Consider the following 16,260-nt stretch of genomic DNA (forward strand, 5'->3'; position numbering starts at 1 on the left):
ACGGTACAGGCTCGAGGGGCTGAATGGCCTCGTCCTGCTCCTGTATTCTCATGAATGCAAAGTGTGGGGGAGTGCTGTGGATTGAGTTGTGTGTGGACCACGGTGAGGTGCACAGATTGCAGTTGGTTAGATGTGGTACAGCGAAGGCAGCCTTTGGGACGTTGGGTGTGTTAGAGGCGATTTAACTCCTGTGGTTATTGTTAAATGGAACAATGTGCCACTGGTAACTTGTGTCAACTGTGGCTCAGTGTCACCCGCATCCAGAGAACAAATTTATAAACGTTGGTAGCATTTGCGACCAATGCTCCCGCTAATTTGTTTTGGGTGTGCGGCCCTTTTAACGGGCTGTGCAGTCCATTCTGCTGGGCAGGGAGGTGTTGCTACAGTTGTACAGGGCCTTGGTGAGGCCACACCTGGAGTATTGTGTACAGTTTTGGACTCCTAACTTGAGGAAGGACATTCTTGCTATTGAGGGAGTGCAGCGAAGGTTCACCAGACTGATTCCCGGGATGGCAGGACTGACATATCAAGAAAGACTGGATCAACTGGGCTTGTATTCACTGGAGTTCAGAAGAATGAGAGGGGATCTCATAGAAACGTTTAAAATTCTGACGGGTTTAGACAGGTTAGATGCAGGAAGAATGTTCCCAATGTTGGGGAAGTCCAGAACCAGGGATCACAGTCTAAGGATAAGGGGTAAGCCATTTAGGACCGAGATGAGGAGAAACTTCTTCACCCAGAGAGTGGTGAACCTGTGGAATTCTCTACCACAGAAAGTTGTTGAGGCCAATTCACTAAATATATTCAAAAGGGAGTTCGATGAAGTCCTTACTACTAGGGGAATCAAGGGGTATGGCGAGAAAGCAGGAATGGGGTACTGAAGTTGCATGTTGAGCCATGAACTCATTGAATGGCGGTGCAGGCTAGAAGGGCCGAATGGCCTACTCCTGCATCTATTTTCTATGTTTCTATGTTTCTATTCAATTGCTCGCACATGCGCGGATTGTAAAGCCGTTGAGCGACCTGCGCGGGACCTCCAGATCACCGCCCAGCTTAATAGGAACATTGCTTGTGACATCAGTCAGGCACTTGTAGGTTCACGCTCCCCTCCAGGACTTGGCTGACACGCCCGTGCAGTACCGAGGGAGCCCCGCACTGTCGGAGGGGCAGTACCGAGGGAGCCCCGCACTGTCGGAGAGGCAGTACTGAGGGAGTGCCGCACTGTCGGAGGGGCAGTACTGAGGGAGCGCTGCACTATCGGAAGTGCAGTACTGAGGGAGTGCCGCATTGTCGGAGGGGCAGTACTGAGGGAGTGCCGCACTGTCGGAGGGGCAGTACTGAGGGAGTGCCGCACTATCGGAGGGGCAGTACTGAGGGAGTGTCGCATTGTCAGAGGGGCAGTACTGAGGGAGTGCCGCACTGTCGGAGGTGCAGTACCGACGGAGCCCCGCACTGTCAGAGGGGCAGTACCGAGGGAGTGCCACACTGTCGGAGGGGCAGTACTGAGGGAGTGCCACACTGTCGGAGGGGCAGTACTGAGGGAGTGCCGCACTGTCAGAGGGGCAGTTCAGGTCTTTCATTTGAGATGTTAAACCAAGACGCTGTCTAACTGTTCAGGGTGGATGTAAAAGATCCCACGGCACTCCTGGTGTCCTGGCAAACATCTGTCCCCAAACAAAACCACCAAAAAACAGTTTAATTGATCGTTTATCTCACAGCTGTTTGTAAGATCGCTGTGCGCAATTAGACCAGAGCATTTGCCTATATTACTGCAGTAACTACACTTCACAAACGCTTGGTGAAGTCCTGGGGAAGTGAAATGCACAAATATTAAACATGTTACATGTCCTCAGTATTGTGTAGTTGAGGGGAGAACCTTTAACTAACGTGGCCTGTGGTGTTTATTGCAGACTCGTTTGTGAACAGCCAGGAGTGGACGCTGAGCCGGTCTGTCCCCGAGCTGAAAGTGGTGAGTGAGAACGACACTACCTGAAGGAACATCTCCTGGCACTTGTCTGGTTTTCAAGTCAAGTAACTTTTACTGCAAACATATGCTTGGATAAGCCAAAGGAGCATTCTGCCCTGCGGAGCTGCACAGCCCTTGCTCACTATGCTGCCACATACTGTATATCGGGCAGTGTCCGTGCTGAGCTCCCACACTGTCCCTCAGCCCATCTCTCATGACAGAAAATGAGCCTGTCACCCTGCTGCCAGGATTAGAGAGTGATTTCTAATTGTTAGCACAAGGAAGGGAATTATCCCCGAAACCCGAACCCAGTCCACATTGATCGTGCGGGGGGCAGCAGGTGACCAATCTGCTCGCGGGAGGCGACTTGCTCATTGAAACATTTTAGCAAGGTTGCGTGTCTTATATTTTAGTTCCACTTTAAATTTAAAGCTGGCTGGCCGGGTGTCCCAGGCCTCAGGAAACCCGGCAGCTAAAGGATAGTGAGGAATGCTGCTTGGAGGAGGTAAGTGCCTCTCCAGCACTGCGAGTGGGCTAGGGGGAGCAGGAGTGCTTCTCCCCTGCCTTCCGAGCTATGCTGTAAACCACGCCCCCGCCATCTGCCCACCCTGGCACGATCGGACTCTTTCCCCCGCCCCCAACGACCTTATTGAACCCATCTCTGGTTTCCTGTCCACAACTCCTCCCTCCTGGTTGGAATTTAAAAAAAAGTCATAAATGGGATGTGGGGGTCGCCAGAAAGGCCGGCATTTATTGCGCATCCCTAATTGCCCCTTGAGAAGGTGGTGGTGAGCCACCATTTCACGGGGCAGTTAAGAGTCAACCACATTGCTGTGGGTCTGGAGTCTATCGGCCAGACCGGGTAAGGACGGCAGATTTCCTTCCCGAAAGGACATTAGTGAACCCGATGGATTTTTGTGACAATCCGGTAGTTCCATGGTCACTATTACTGGCACTGGCTTTTTATTCCAGATTTATTTAATTAACTGAATTTAAATTCCTCAGCTTGGATTTTGAACTCGTGTCTCCAGATCATAAATACAAAAGCAAAATACTGCAGATGCTGGATTGTGAAATAAAAACAGAAAATGCTGGAAATCTCAGTGGGTCGGGCAGCAACTGTGGAGAGAGAAACAGAGTTAACGTTTCAGGTCCGTGACCCTTCGTCAGAACTTAGAGAAGAATTGGGTGAGGTCTTTTCGAGACCATATCCAAAACAAGGTCAGGGCAATGAGACAGGCTACCTGATCATAGAGTGTCGAGGTTAGAGATATCATCATCCTCATAGGCAGTCCCTTGAAGCGAGGATAACTTGCTCCCACGCCAAAAAAGGATGAGTTCACAGGTGGTTCAATGAAGGACCTAATATCCCAGATCCCGAACTACATCCTGAAGGGTGGAAGATGCCTGTGCGTGGATTTTTTAACGTGGGGTGACCTTTGCACACCAGCCACCACACGGGCTTGACAGAGCCAGGTCTTGGTCCAGGGGCAAGGATTAACCAAGATGACTGCAGACCAGCTCTGCTGCAAGGATCTAGTGTGCACAAATATTGCAGTGTGGGTTGGTCCATGCTGCCCCTGGGCCCTCGGCTCTTCTGGGCCCCGAACTCTCGCCCCTCCTGGGCCCTGATCACGTCCCTCTACAGTCTCTCGCTGCTCCTTCACCTCGACCTCGCCGCTCCTGCTGTACCTGCCCACGCTCCAATCAGCCACCTGGACCTTGGTGACGTCCAATCCAGTCGCCCTCTTCACAGCGGTCGCCCTCCTGAACTGGCTCGCGCTGTTCCTTTGAAAGTCCTGACCTGCTGATGGTCCTTGCAGGTTGGGGCTGCTGCGCCGAAGTGTAGAGATGTAGTGTCACAGTAACAGTCACCCCGATACATTCTACCACTCGTAGCCTTGGATCAGGAACTTAGCTTGTACCTTTCTGAACCTCGTTAATGAATCCGGGTCTGTCACTGCTGCTTACTCTGGTCCAATGCTGTCAGTTACTCCTTTAATTGGTCTGGTCGCCGCCTTCCGGGAATCAATTCCCACTGCCCCTATTTGCTCACATGCTATCATCCCGAAGTACAATAATGAAGCTCCCTTGTGATCTTCCTGTGTTACACATGTGTCCTTTAATCTGTGTTACACACGTGTCCTCCTTTAATCTGTGTTGCACACGTGTCCTCCTTTAATCTGTGTTACACATGTGTCCTCCTTTAATCTGTGTTACACACGTGTCCTCCTTTAATCTGTGTTACACACGTGTCCTGAAGGCGACTAGTTTGGTTCAGTTTATAAACTGCTTTAGTCACAGAGCGGAAAAGATACAGAACACTGTGTATGATGGGAGGCACATGTCACAATCCATTCTGTTGCAAAGCTCAGGAGCATGTGTACGCGAGGCCACGTCACTGTCTCCTGTAAATGTAAGATCACGGACTATCCCTGGTCAGCAGGGGCTTCACACTGGCACCCTGCTGCTGCTGCCTGACGTGCTCTGGTGTGGGCTCTTTCTCAGCCTTTTTCCCTGATCCACAGAGATCAGAAGAGCATGTCCACAGCTAGATGCCTTGCTGAATGGCCGCAAATTGAAACAAACCTGGCCATAGTTTGGCTTCAGTGCAAAACAGCCACCTGCCCAGCATTTACATCACTTCTATCTGCCTCATGAAGTTCACCCTAACCTTTTCCCTGTTGTTCTCTCCTCCCTCTCGCTCTACTATTCTCTCCTCCATCCTGTAGTCTTTCAATACAAGGAGTCTAGAGAAAAAGGCAGATGAGCTGAGGGCATAGTCCTAGGGGAGTATGGAAAGCGCAGGGGTTAAATTAAAAAAGGAATTAGGAAAGCAAAGAGAAGACATGAAAAAATACTGGCAAGGAAAACCCAAAGATGTTATATAAATATTAATAGCAAGAAGATAACTAAGGAAAGAGTAGAGCTTTATGAGAGACCATAAAGGTAATCTGTGTGTGGAGGAGGAAGACGTGGGTATGGTTCTTAATGAATACTTTGCGTCTGTTTTCACAAAAGAGAGAGGCGATGCAGAAATTGCAATCAGGGAGGAGGAGTGTGAAATATTACATGAAATAAACAAAGTGAGAGAGGAAATATTAAGCAGTTTAACATCTTTGAAAGTGGATAAATACCCAGGCCCGGATGAAATGTATCCCAGGCTGTTAAGAGAAGCAAGAGAGGAAATAGTAGAGGCTCCGACCATCATTTTCCAATTCTCTCTGGCTGCAGGTGTGGTGCTGGAGGACTGCTAACATTGCACATAGAAACATAGAAAATAGGTGCAGGAGTAGGCCATTCGGCCCTTCGAGCCTGCTCTGCCATTCAATAAGATCATGGCTGATCTGATCTTGGCCTCAACTCCACTTCCCTGCCTGCTCCCCATAACCCTTGACCTTAAAAAGGGAGAAAGGGATAGACCGAGTAATTACAGGCCAGTCAGTCTAACCTCGGTGGTGGGAAAATTATTGGAAAAAATTCTGAGGAACAGGATAAATCTCCATTTCGGAAGACATGGATTAATTAGAGACAGTCAGCATGGATTTGTTAAGGGAAGGTCGTGTCTGACTAACTTGATTGAATTTTTTGAGGAGGTAACTAGGAGGGTCGATGAGGGCAGTGTGTATGATGTAGTGCATATGGATTTTACCAAGGCTTTTGATAAAGTCACAAATGGCAGACAGGTCTCGAAAGTAAAAACCTATGGGATCCAAGGCAAAGTGGCAAGTTGGATCTGAAATTGGCTCAGAGGCAGGAAGCAAAGGGTAGTGACTGGAAGGCTGTTTCCAGTGGGGTTCCGCAGGGCTCAGTACTTGGTCCCTTGCTTTGTGTGGTATATATCAATGATTTAGACTTCAATGTAGGGAGTATGATTAAGAAGTTTGCAGATGATACAAAAATTGGCCTTGTAATTGATAATGAAGAAGAAAGCTGTAGATTGCAGGAAGCGATCAATGAACTGGTCAGGTGGGCAGATCAGTGACATGGAATTCAATACGGAGAAGTGTGAGGTAATGCATTTGGGGAGGGCTAACAAGGCAAGGGAATACACAATAAATGGTAGGCCACTGAGAAGTGTAGAGGAACAACGGGACCTTGCATGTCCACAGAATTAGCTATGAGGAAAGATTGGACAGGCTGGTGTTGCTTTCTTTGGAATAGAGGAGGCTGAGGGGAGACCTAATTGAGGGGCATAAAATTATGAGGGGCCTAGATAGAGTGGATAGAAAGGACCTATTTCCCTTAGCAGAGGGGTCAACAACCAGGGGACACAAATTTAAAGTAATTGGTAGGTAGTTTAGAGGAGCTATGAGGATAAATTTCTTCACCCAGAGGGTGGTGTAGATCTGGAACTCGCTGCCTGAAAGGGTGGTAGAGGCAGAAACCCTCACCATTTTTAAAAAGTACTTGGATGTGCACTTGAAGTGCGGTAACCTACAGGGCTACAGACCCAGAGCTGGAAAGTGGGATTAAGCTGGATAGCTCTTGGTCGACCAGTGCGGACACGATGGGCCGAATGGCCTCATTCTCTGCTGTAAATTTCTATGATTCCTCTCCCTGTTGTTCTCCTGTTCTCTCCTCCCTCCCTCCCTCCTGCTCTCTCCTCCTTCTCCCTCTCGTTCTTCTCTCCCTCTCCTGTTGACCTCTCCTTATTTGCCCAGTTTACCCTCCTATTGCTATGTGTAGTTTTGCCCAGTTTATAAGAACATAAGAAATGGGAGCAGGAGTAGGCCACCTGGCCCCTCGAGCCTGCTCCACCATTTAATACGATCATGGCTGATCTGATAATGGACTCCACTCCACTTCCCCGCCCGCTCCCCAGAACCTTTTATTCCTTTATTGCTCAAAAATCTATCTCTGCCTTAAATATATTCAATGTCCCAGCCTCCACAGCTTTCTGGGGCAGAGAATTCCACAGATTTACACCTCTGAGAGAAGAAATTCCTCCTCATCTGTTTTAAATGGGCGGCTCCTTATTCTGAGACTATGTCCCCTAGTTTTAGGTTCCCCTATGAGTGGAAATATCTCCTCTGCATCCACCTTGTCGAGCCCCCTCATTATCTTTTATGTTTCGATAAGATCACCTCTCATTCTTCTGAATTCCAATGATTAAAGGCCCAACCTCCTCAGCCTATCTTCATAAGTCAACCCCCTCATCTCCGGAATCAACCCAGTGAATCTTCTCTGAACAGCCTCCAATGCAAGTATATCCTTCCTTAAATACTGAGACCAAAACTGTACGCGGTACTCCAGGTGTGGCCTCACCAATACCCTGTACAGTTGTAGCAGGACTTCTCTGCTTTTATACTCTATCCCCCTTGCAATAAAGGCCAACATTCCATTTGCCTTCCTGATCACTTGCTGTACCTGCATACTAACTTTTTGTGTTTCATGTACAAGGACCCCCAGGTCCCTCTGTACTGCAGCACGTTGCAATTTTTCTCCATTTAAATTATAATTTGCTTTTCTATTTTTTCTGTCAAAGTGGATAATATTTTCCCACATTATACTCCATCTGGCAAATGTTTTTGCCACTCACTTTCCCTTTGCAGATTTTTTGTGTCCTCCTCACAATTTGCTTTCCCACCCATCTTTGTATCATCAGCAAATTTGGCTACAGTACACTCGGTCCCTTCATCCAAGTCATTAATATAGATTGTAAGTAGTTGAGGACCCAGCACCGATCCCTGCGGCACCCCAATAGTCACTGTTTGCCAACCGGAAAATGACCCATTTATCCCGACTCTCTGTTTTCTGTTAGTTAGCCAATCCTCTATCCATGCTAATATATTACCCCTAACCCTGTGAACTTTTATCTTGTGCAGTAACCTTTTATGTGGCACCTTGTCAAATGCCTTCTGGAAATTCAAATACACCACATCCACTGGTTCCCCCTTATCCACCCTGCTTGTTACATCCTCAAAGAACTCCAGCAAATTTGCCAAACATGATTTCCCTTTCATAAAACCATGCTGACTCTGCTTGATTGAAGTATGCTTTTCCAAATGTCCTGCTACTGCTTCTTTAATAATGGACTCCAACATTTTCCCAACCACAGATGTTGGGCTAACTGGTCTAAAGTTTCCTGCTTTTTGTCTGCCTCCTTTTTTAAATAGGGGCGTTAGATTTGCGATTTTCCAATCTGCTGGGACTGCCCCAGAATCCAGAGAATTTTGGTAGATTACAAGCAATGCATCCACTATCTCTGCAGCCACCTCTCTCAAGACCCTGGGATGTAAGCCATCAGGTCCAGGGGACATGTCCACCTTTAGTCCCATTATTTTACCGAGTACTACTTCATTAGTGATAATGATTGTATTAATTTCCTCCCTCCCTATAGCCCCTTGATTATCCACTATTGGGATATTTTTAGTGTCTTCGACCATGAAGACCAATACAAAATATTTGTTCAAAGTCTCTGTCATTTCCCTGTTCCCCATTATTAATTCCCCAGTCTCATCCTCTAGGGGACCAACATTTACTTTAGCCACTCTCTTCCTTTTTATGTACCTGTAGAAACTCTTATTATCTGTTTTTATATTTTGTGCGAGTTTACCTTCATAATCTATCTTCCCTCTCTTTATCATTTTTTAGTCATTCTGCTGGCTTTTAAAGTTTCCCAATCCTCTGGCCTCCCACTGGTCTTGGCCACATTGTATGCCTTTGTTTTCAATTTGATACTATCCCTTATTTCCTGAGTTAGCCACGGATGGTTATCCCTTCTCTTACAGTCTTTCCTTCTCATTGGGATATTTTTTTTTTTGCGAGTTATGAAATATCTCCTTAAATGTCTGCCACTGCTCATCAGCCATCCCATACTTCAATCTATTTTCCCAGTCCGCTTTAGCCAACTCTGCCTTCATACCTTTGTAATCTCCTTTATTTAAGCCTCGGACACTGGTTTGAGATCCAACTTTCTCACCATCCAACTGAATTTGAAATTCCACCATGTTATGGTCACTCATTCCTCGAGGATCCTTTACTCGGAGATCATTTATTAATCCTGTCTCATTACACAGTACCAGATCTAAGATAGCCTGCTCCCTGGTTGGTTCCGCAACATACTGTTCAAGGAAACTATCCCGGGTACACTCTATGAACTCTTCCTCAAAGCTACCCTGGCCAATTTGCCTTGCCCAATCAATATGAAGTATAAATCGCCCATGATTATTGCCATTCCTTTATTACAAGCCTCCATTATTTCTTGATTTATACTCTGTCCAACAGTGTAGCTACTGTTAGGGGGTCTATAGACTACGCCCACCAGTGACTTTTTCCCCTTATTATTCCTTATCTCCACCCAAACATTCTACATCTTCTGAGCCAATATCGTTTCTCACTAACACACTGATCCCATCCTTTATTAACAGAGATACCCCACCTCCTTTTCCCTTCTGTCTGTCCTTCTGAATTGTCAAATACCCTGAATATTCAGTTCCCAGTCCTGGTCACCTTGCGACCAGACTCTGTAACGGCTATCAGATCACACCCATTTGTATCTATTTGTGCCGTCAACTTATCTATTTTGTTACGAATGCTACGTGCGTTCAGATAAAGAGCTTTAAAAAACATTTTTTACCATTTTTTTCTATCTTTGACCCCACTTTCTCATGTACCTTTATGTTTATACATTCTGTCCCTTCCTGGCACGCTCTGGTTTTCATTTCCCCCAGTGCTACCCTGCTCTATTGCCTTCTCCTTATCCTTTGACTTTCCTCCTATTGCCCTGAGGGCACAAGTGAAATGTCGAGAGGGCACTGTGAGATTGGTGTGAGGTTACTGGGGTCAGGAGGAGTGACAGAGGGCCAGGTATCTGTTACTTCCCTCCGAGTGCCGAGGATCCACGGCGCTGTTTGTTCTCGCAGTGATCCTCATGGTCGGCATCAAGAGCCATTTGTTCACTTAATGACGGGGTGGGTTGGTGCTGAAAGCTGTTTGACTTGTTTGTGCTGATTTAAGGCCGCACTGTGCAATTAGCAGACTGTGCTGACACAGAGCAAAGTGCACATCCACAGCCTGCAACAGGCCTGATCAGCCAGACTGGCCACAACAGCAGCGTCAGCACCTTTAAAACACACAAGCAAGACTGCAGTTACACAGCGCTCGGGCACCATTCAAAGTGCCTCTCACACAATCACTTACTGTGATTTATTTCAGTACACGCGATGCTTTGTGGAATGAGGGGTCACACTCTGCATAGTGCACCTGACCGAGAGGCACCCCAGGTATTGTACGCGAGAGAGAGAGAGAGAGAGAGAGAGAGACACACCCTGGGTATTGTACCCGAGAGAGAGTGAGAGAGAGAGACGCACCCTGGGGATTATACCCGAGAGAGAGAGACACACACCCAGGGTATTGTACCCTAGAGATAGAGAGAGAGACACACCCTGGGGATTATACCCGGGAGCGAGAGAGGCACCCTAGGGATTGTACCGGAGAGAGAGAGAGAGAGAGAGAGACAGACACACACCCTAGGTATTGTACCCGAGAAGAGAGAGAGAGAGAGAGACGCTGGGTATTATACCCGAGAGAGACACCCTGAGTATTATACGAGAGAGAGCGAGGGAGAGAGACATACACACCCTAGGTATTGTACCAGAGAGAGAGAGAGAGAAAGAAACACACACCCAAGGTATTGTACCCGAGAGAGAGAGAGACCTGGGTATTATACCCGAGAGAGAGAGACACACCCTGGGTATTGTACCCTAGAGAGAGAGAGGGAGAAACCTGGGTATTGTACCTGAGAGAGAGACACACACCCTGGGTATTGTACCCGAGAGAGAGAGAGAGAGAGAGAGAGAGAGAGAGAGACCCTGGGTATTATACCCGAGAGAGATATAGAGAGAGACACACACCCTGGGTATTGTACCCGAGAGAGAGAGAGAGACCCTGGGTATTATACCCGAGAGAGAGAGACACACCCTGGGTATTGTACCCTAGAGAGAGAGAGGGAGAAACCTGGGTATTGTACCTGAGAGAGAGACACACACCCTGGGTATTGTACCCGAGAGAGAGAGAGAGAGAGAGAGAGACCCTGGGTATTATACCCGAGAGAGAGATAGAGAGAGACACACACCCTGGGTATTGTACCCGAGAGAGAGAGAGAGAGAGAGAGAGAGAGACACACACCCTGGGTATTGTACCCGAGAGAGCGAGAGAGACCCTGGGTATTATACCCGAGAGAGAGAGGGAGAGAAAGAGAGAGAGAGAGAGAGAGAACCTGGGTATTATAGCCGCAAGAGAGAGAGACACACACACCCTGGGTATTGTACCCGAGAGAGAGAGAGAGAGAGAGACCCTGGGTATTATACCCGAGAGAGAGAGAGAGAGAGAGACCCTGGGTAATATACCCGAGAGAGAGAGAGAGAGACCCTGGGTATTATACCCGAGAGAGAGACAGAGAGAGAGAGAGAGAGATAGAGAGAGAGAGAGACCCTGAGTATTATACCCGAGAGCGAGAGAGACCCTGGGTATTATACCCAAGAGAGAGAGGGAGAGAAAGAGAGAGAGAGAGAGACCCTGGGTATTATACCCGCAAGAGAGAGAGACACACACACCCTGGGTATTGTACCCGAGAGAGAGAGAGAGACCCTGGGTATTATACCCGAGAGAGAGAGAGACCCTGGGTATTATACCCGAGAGAGAGAGAGAGAGAGAGAGAGAGGCAGACCCTGGGTATTATACCCGCAAGAGAGAGAGACACACACACCCTGGGTAGTGTACCCGAGAGAGAGAGAGAGAGAGACCCTGGGTATTATACCCGAGAGAGAGAGAGAGAGAGAGAGAGAGAGACTCTGGGTATTATACCCGAGAGAGAGAGAGAGAGAGAGACCCTGGGTATTATACCCGAGAGAGAGAGAGAGAGAGAGAGAGACAGACCCTGGGTATTATACCCGCAAGAGAGAGACACACACACACCCTGGGTAGTGTACCCGAGAGAGAGAGAGAGAGAGACCCTGGGTATTATACCCGAGAGAGAGAGAGAGAGAGAGAGAGACCCTGGGTATTATACCCGAGAGAGAGAGAGAGAGAGACCCTGGGTATTATACCCGAGAGAGAGAGAGACCCTGGGTATTATACCCGAGAGAGAGAGAGAGACCCTGGGTATTATACCCGAGAGAGCGAGAGAGAGACCCTGGGTATTATACCTGAGAGAGAGAGAGACACACACACCCTGGTTATTGTACCCGAGAGAGAGAGAGAGAGAGACCCTGGGTATTATACCCGAGAGAGAGAGAGAGAGAGAGAGAGACCCTGGGTATTATACCCGAGAGAGAGAGAGAGAGAGAGACCCTGGGTATTATACCTGAGAGAAAGAGAGAGACACACACCCTGGTTATTGTACCCGAGAGAGAGAGAGAGACCCTGGGTATTGTACCCGAGAGAGAGAGAGAGAGAGAGAGAGAGACCCTGGGTATTATACCCAAGAGAGAGAGAGAGAGACCCTGGGTATTATACCCGAGAGAGAAAGAGACACACCCTGGGTATTGTACCCGAGAGAGAGAGAGACACACTCTGGGGATTATACCCGCAAAATTCTAAAGGGGCAAAGTGTGTTAAAAAGACAAGCCTGAAGGCTCTTTGCCTCAATGCGAGGAGTATTCGGAATAAGGTGGACGAATTAACTGCGCAAATACCAGTTAACGGATATGATTTAATTGGCATCATGGAGACATGCCTCCAGGGTGACCAAGGCTGGGAACTCAATATCCAGGGGTATTCAACATTTAGGAAGGATAGACAGAGAGTAAAAGGAGGCGGTGTGGCGTTGCTGGTTAAAGAGGAAATTAATGCAATAGTAAGGAAGGACATTAGCCTGGATGATGTGGAATCGGTATGGGTGGAGCTACGGAATACCAAGGGGCAGAAAACGCTAGTGGGAGTTGTGTACAGACCACCAAACAGTAGTAGTGAGGTTGGGGACAGCATCAAACAAGAAATAAGGGATGTGTGCAATAAAAGTACAGCAGTTATCATGGGCGGCTTTAATCTACATATTGATTGGGCTAACCTAACTGGTAGCAATGAGGTGGAGGAGGATTTTCTGGAGTGTATTAGGGATGGTTTTCTAGAGCAATATGTTGAGGAACCAACCAGGGAGCTGGCCATCCTAGACTGGGTAATGAGTAATGAGAAGGGACTAATTAGAAATCTTGTTGTGCAAGGCCCCTTGGGGAAGAGTGACCATAATATGGTAGAATTCTTTATTAAGATGGAGACTGACACAGTTAATTCAGAAACTAGGGTCCTGAACTTAAGGAAAGGTAACTTCGATGGTATGAGGCATGAATTGGCTGGGCTGGACTAGACTGACAAAGGATACTTAAAGGGTTGACGGTGGATAGGCAATGGCAAACATTTAAAGATCACATGGATGAACTCCAGCAATTGTACATCCCTGTCTGGAGTAAAAATAAAATGCGGAAGGTGGCTCAACCGTGGCTAACAAGGGAAATTAAGAAAGAGGCAAATAAATTGGCTAGAAAAAGCAACAAACCTGAGGACTGGGAGAAATTTAGAATTCAACAAAAGAGGACTAAGGATTTAATTAAGAGGAGGTAAATAGAGTATGAGAGGAAGCTTGCAGGGAACATAAAAACTGACTGCAAAAGCTTCGAAAATATGTGAAGAGAAAAAGATTAGTGAAGACAAACGTAGGTCCCTTGCAGTCGGATTCAGGTGAATTTATAATGGGGAACAAAGAAATGGCAGACCAGTTGAACAAATACTTCAGTTCTGTCTTCACGAAGGAAGACACAAATAACCTTCCGGATGTACTCGGGGACCGAGGGTCTAGTGAGAAGGAGGAACTGAAGGATATCCTTATTAGGCGGAAAATTGATGGGATTGAAGGCCGATAAATCCCCGGGGCCAGATAGTCTGCATCCCAGAGTACTTAAGCAATTGGCCCGAGAAATAGTGGATGCATTGGTGATCATTTTCCAACAGTCTGTCGACTCTGGATCAGTTCCCATGGACTGGAGGGTAGCTAATGTAACACCACTTTTTAAAAAAGGAGGGAGAGAAAACGGGTAATTATAGACCGGTTAGCCTGACATCAGTAGTGTGGAAAATGTTGGAATCAATCATTATGGATGAAATAGCAGCGCATTTGGAAAGCAGTGACAGGATCGGTCCAAGTCAGCATGGATTTATGAAAGGGAAATCTTGCTTGACCAAACTTCTGGAATTTTTTGAGGATATAACTAGCAGAGTGGACAAGGGAGAACCAGTGGATGTGGTGTATTTGGACTTTCAAAAGGCTTTTGACAAGGTCCCGCACAAAAGATTGGTGTACAAAATCAAAGCGCATGGTATTGGGGGTAATGTACTGATGTGGATAGAGAACTGGTTGGCAGACAGGAAGCAGAGAGTCGGGATAAACGGGTCCTTTTCAGAATGGCAGGCAGTGACTAGTGGAATGCCGCAGGGCTCAGTGCTGGGACCCCAGCTCTTTACAATATACATCAATGATTTGGATGAAGGAATTGAGTGTAATATCTCCAAGTTTGCAGATGACACTAAACTGGGTGGCGGTGTGAGCTGTGAGGGGGATGCTAAGAGGCTGCAGAGTGACTTGGACAGGTTAGGTGAGTGGGCAAATGCATGGCAGATGCAGTATAATGTGGATAAATGTGAGGTTATCCATTTTGGGGGCAAAAACACGAAGGCAGAATATTATCTGAATGGCGGCAGATTAGGAAAAGGGGAGGTGCAACGAGACCTGGGTGTCATGGTTCATCAGTCATTGAAAGTTGACATGCAGGTACAGCAGGCGGTGAAGAAGGCAAATGGTATGTTGGCCTTCATATCGAGGAGATTTGAGTATAGGGGCAGGGAGATCTTACTGCAGTTGTACAGAGCCTTGGTGAGGCCTCACCTGGAATATTGTGTTCAGTTTTGGTCTCCTAATCTGAGGAAGGACGTTCTTGCTATTGAGGGAGTGCAGCGAAGGTTCACCAGACTGATTCCAGGGATGGCTGGACTGACATATGAGGAGAGACTGGATCAACTGGGCCTTTATTCACTGGAGTTTAGAAGGATGAGATGGGATCTCATAGAAACGTATAAGATTCTGATGGGACTGGACAGGTTAGATGCAGGAAGAATGTTCCCAATGTTGGGGAAGTCCAGAACTAGGGGACACAGTCTTAGGATAAGGGGTAGGCCATTTAGGACCGAGATGAGAGAAACTTCTTCACTCAGAGAGTTGTTAACCTGTGGAATTCCCTACCGCAGAGAGTTGTTGATGCCAGTTCATTGGATATATTCAAGAGGGAGTTAGATATGGCCCTTACGGCTAAAGGGATCAAGGGGTATGGAGAGAAAGCAGGAAAGGGGTACTGAGGGAATGATCAGCCATGATCTTATTGAATGGCGGTGCAGGCTCGAAGGGCCGAATGGCCTACTCCTGCACCTATGTTTTTATGTTTACCCGAGAGAGAGAGAGAAAGAGAGAGAGACACACGAGACACACACACCCTGGGTATTGTACCCGAGAGAGAGACACACACCCTGGGTATTGTACCCGAGAGAGAGAGATAGAGAGAGACACACGAGACACACACACCCTGGGTGTTGTACCCGAGAGAGAGAGAGAGACACATCGTGGGTATTGTACCCGAGAGAGAGAGAGAGAGAGAGAGAGAGAGAGACACACACTCTGGGTATTGTACCCGGGAGAGAGAGCGAGAGAGAGAGAGACATACTCTGGGTATTGTACCCGGGAGAGAGAGAGAGAGAGAGAGAGAGAGAGAGCGAGAGAGAGACATACTCTGGGTATTGTACTCGGGAGAGAGAGAGAGAGAGAGAGAGAGAGACACACTCTGGGTATTGTACCCGGGAGAGAGAGAGAGCGAGAGAGAGAGAGACACACTCTGGGTATTGTACCCGGGAGAGAGAGAGAGAGAGAGAGAGAGAGAGAGACACACACTCTGGGTATTGTACCCAGGAGAGAGAGAGACATACTCTGGGTATTGTACCCGGGAGAGAGAGAGAGCGAGAGAGAGAGAGACACACTCTGGGTATTGTACCCGAGAGAGAGAGAGAGAGAGAGAGAGAGAGAGAGACACACACTCTGGGTATTGTACCCAGGAGAGAGAGCGAGAGAGAGAGAGACACACTCTGGGTATTGTACCCGGGAGAGAGAGTGAGCGAGAGAGAGAGAGACACACTCTGGGTATTGTACCCGGGAGAGAGAGAGAGAGACACACTCTGGGTATTGTACCTGGGAGAGCGAGCGAGAGAGAGAGAGACACACTCTGGGTATTGTACCCGGGAGAGAGAGAGAG

At 47.7% G+C, this 16,260-nt stretch overlaps 1 protein-coding gene across 5 annotated transcripts in view; it reads left to right on the top strand.

The window, feature by feature from the left end:
* The window catches only part of LOC139278449 (arf-GAP with GTPase, ANK repeat and PH domain-containing protein 1-like), a 578,697-nt gene that overhangs the window by 293,842 nt on the left and 268,595 nt on the right, over positions 1–16,260 (top strand). For all 5 annotated transcript variants that reach the window (XM_070897250.1, XM_070897276.1, XM_070897267.1 and 2 more), the window contains exon 2: positions 1,911–1,969. In XM_070897250.1, the coding sequence (XP_070753351.1) occupies positions 1,911–1,969 (59 nt within the window). The remainder of the gene's footprint in view (positions 1–1,910; positions 1,970–16,260) is intronic.

This window comes from Pristiophorus japonicus, chromosome 1, assembly GCF_044704955.1.
Source record: "Pristiophorus japonicus isolate sPriJap1 chromosome 1, sPriJap1.hap1, whole genome shotgun sequence".
NCBI classification, from domain to species: domain Eukaryota; kingdom Metazoa; phylum Chordata; class Chondrichthyes; family Pristiophoridae; genus Pristiophorus; species Pristiophorus japonicus.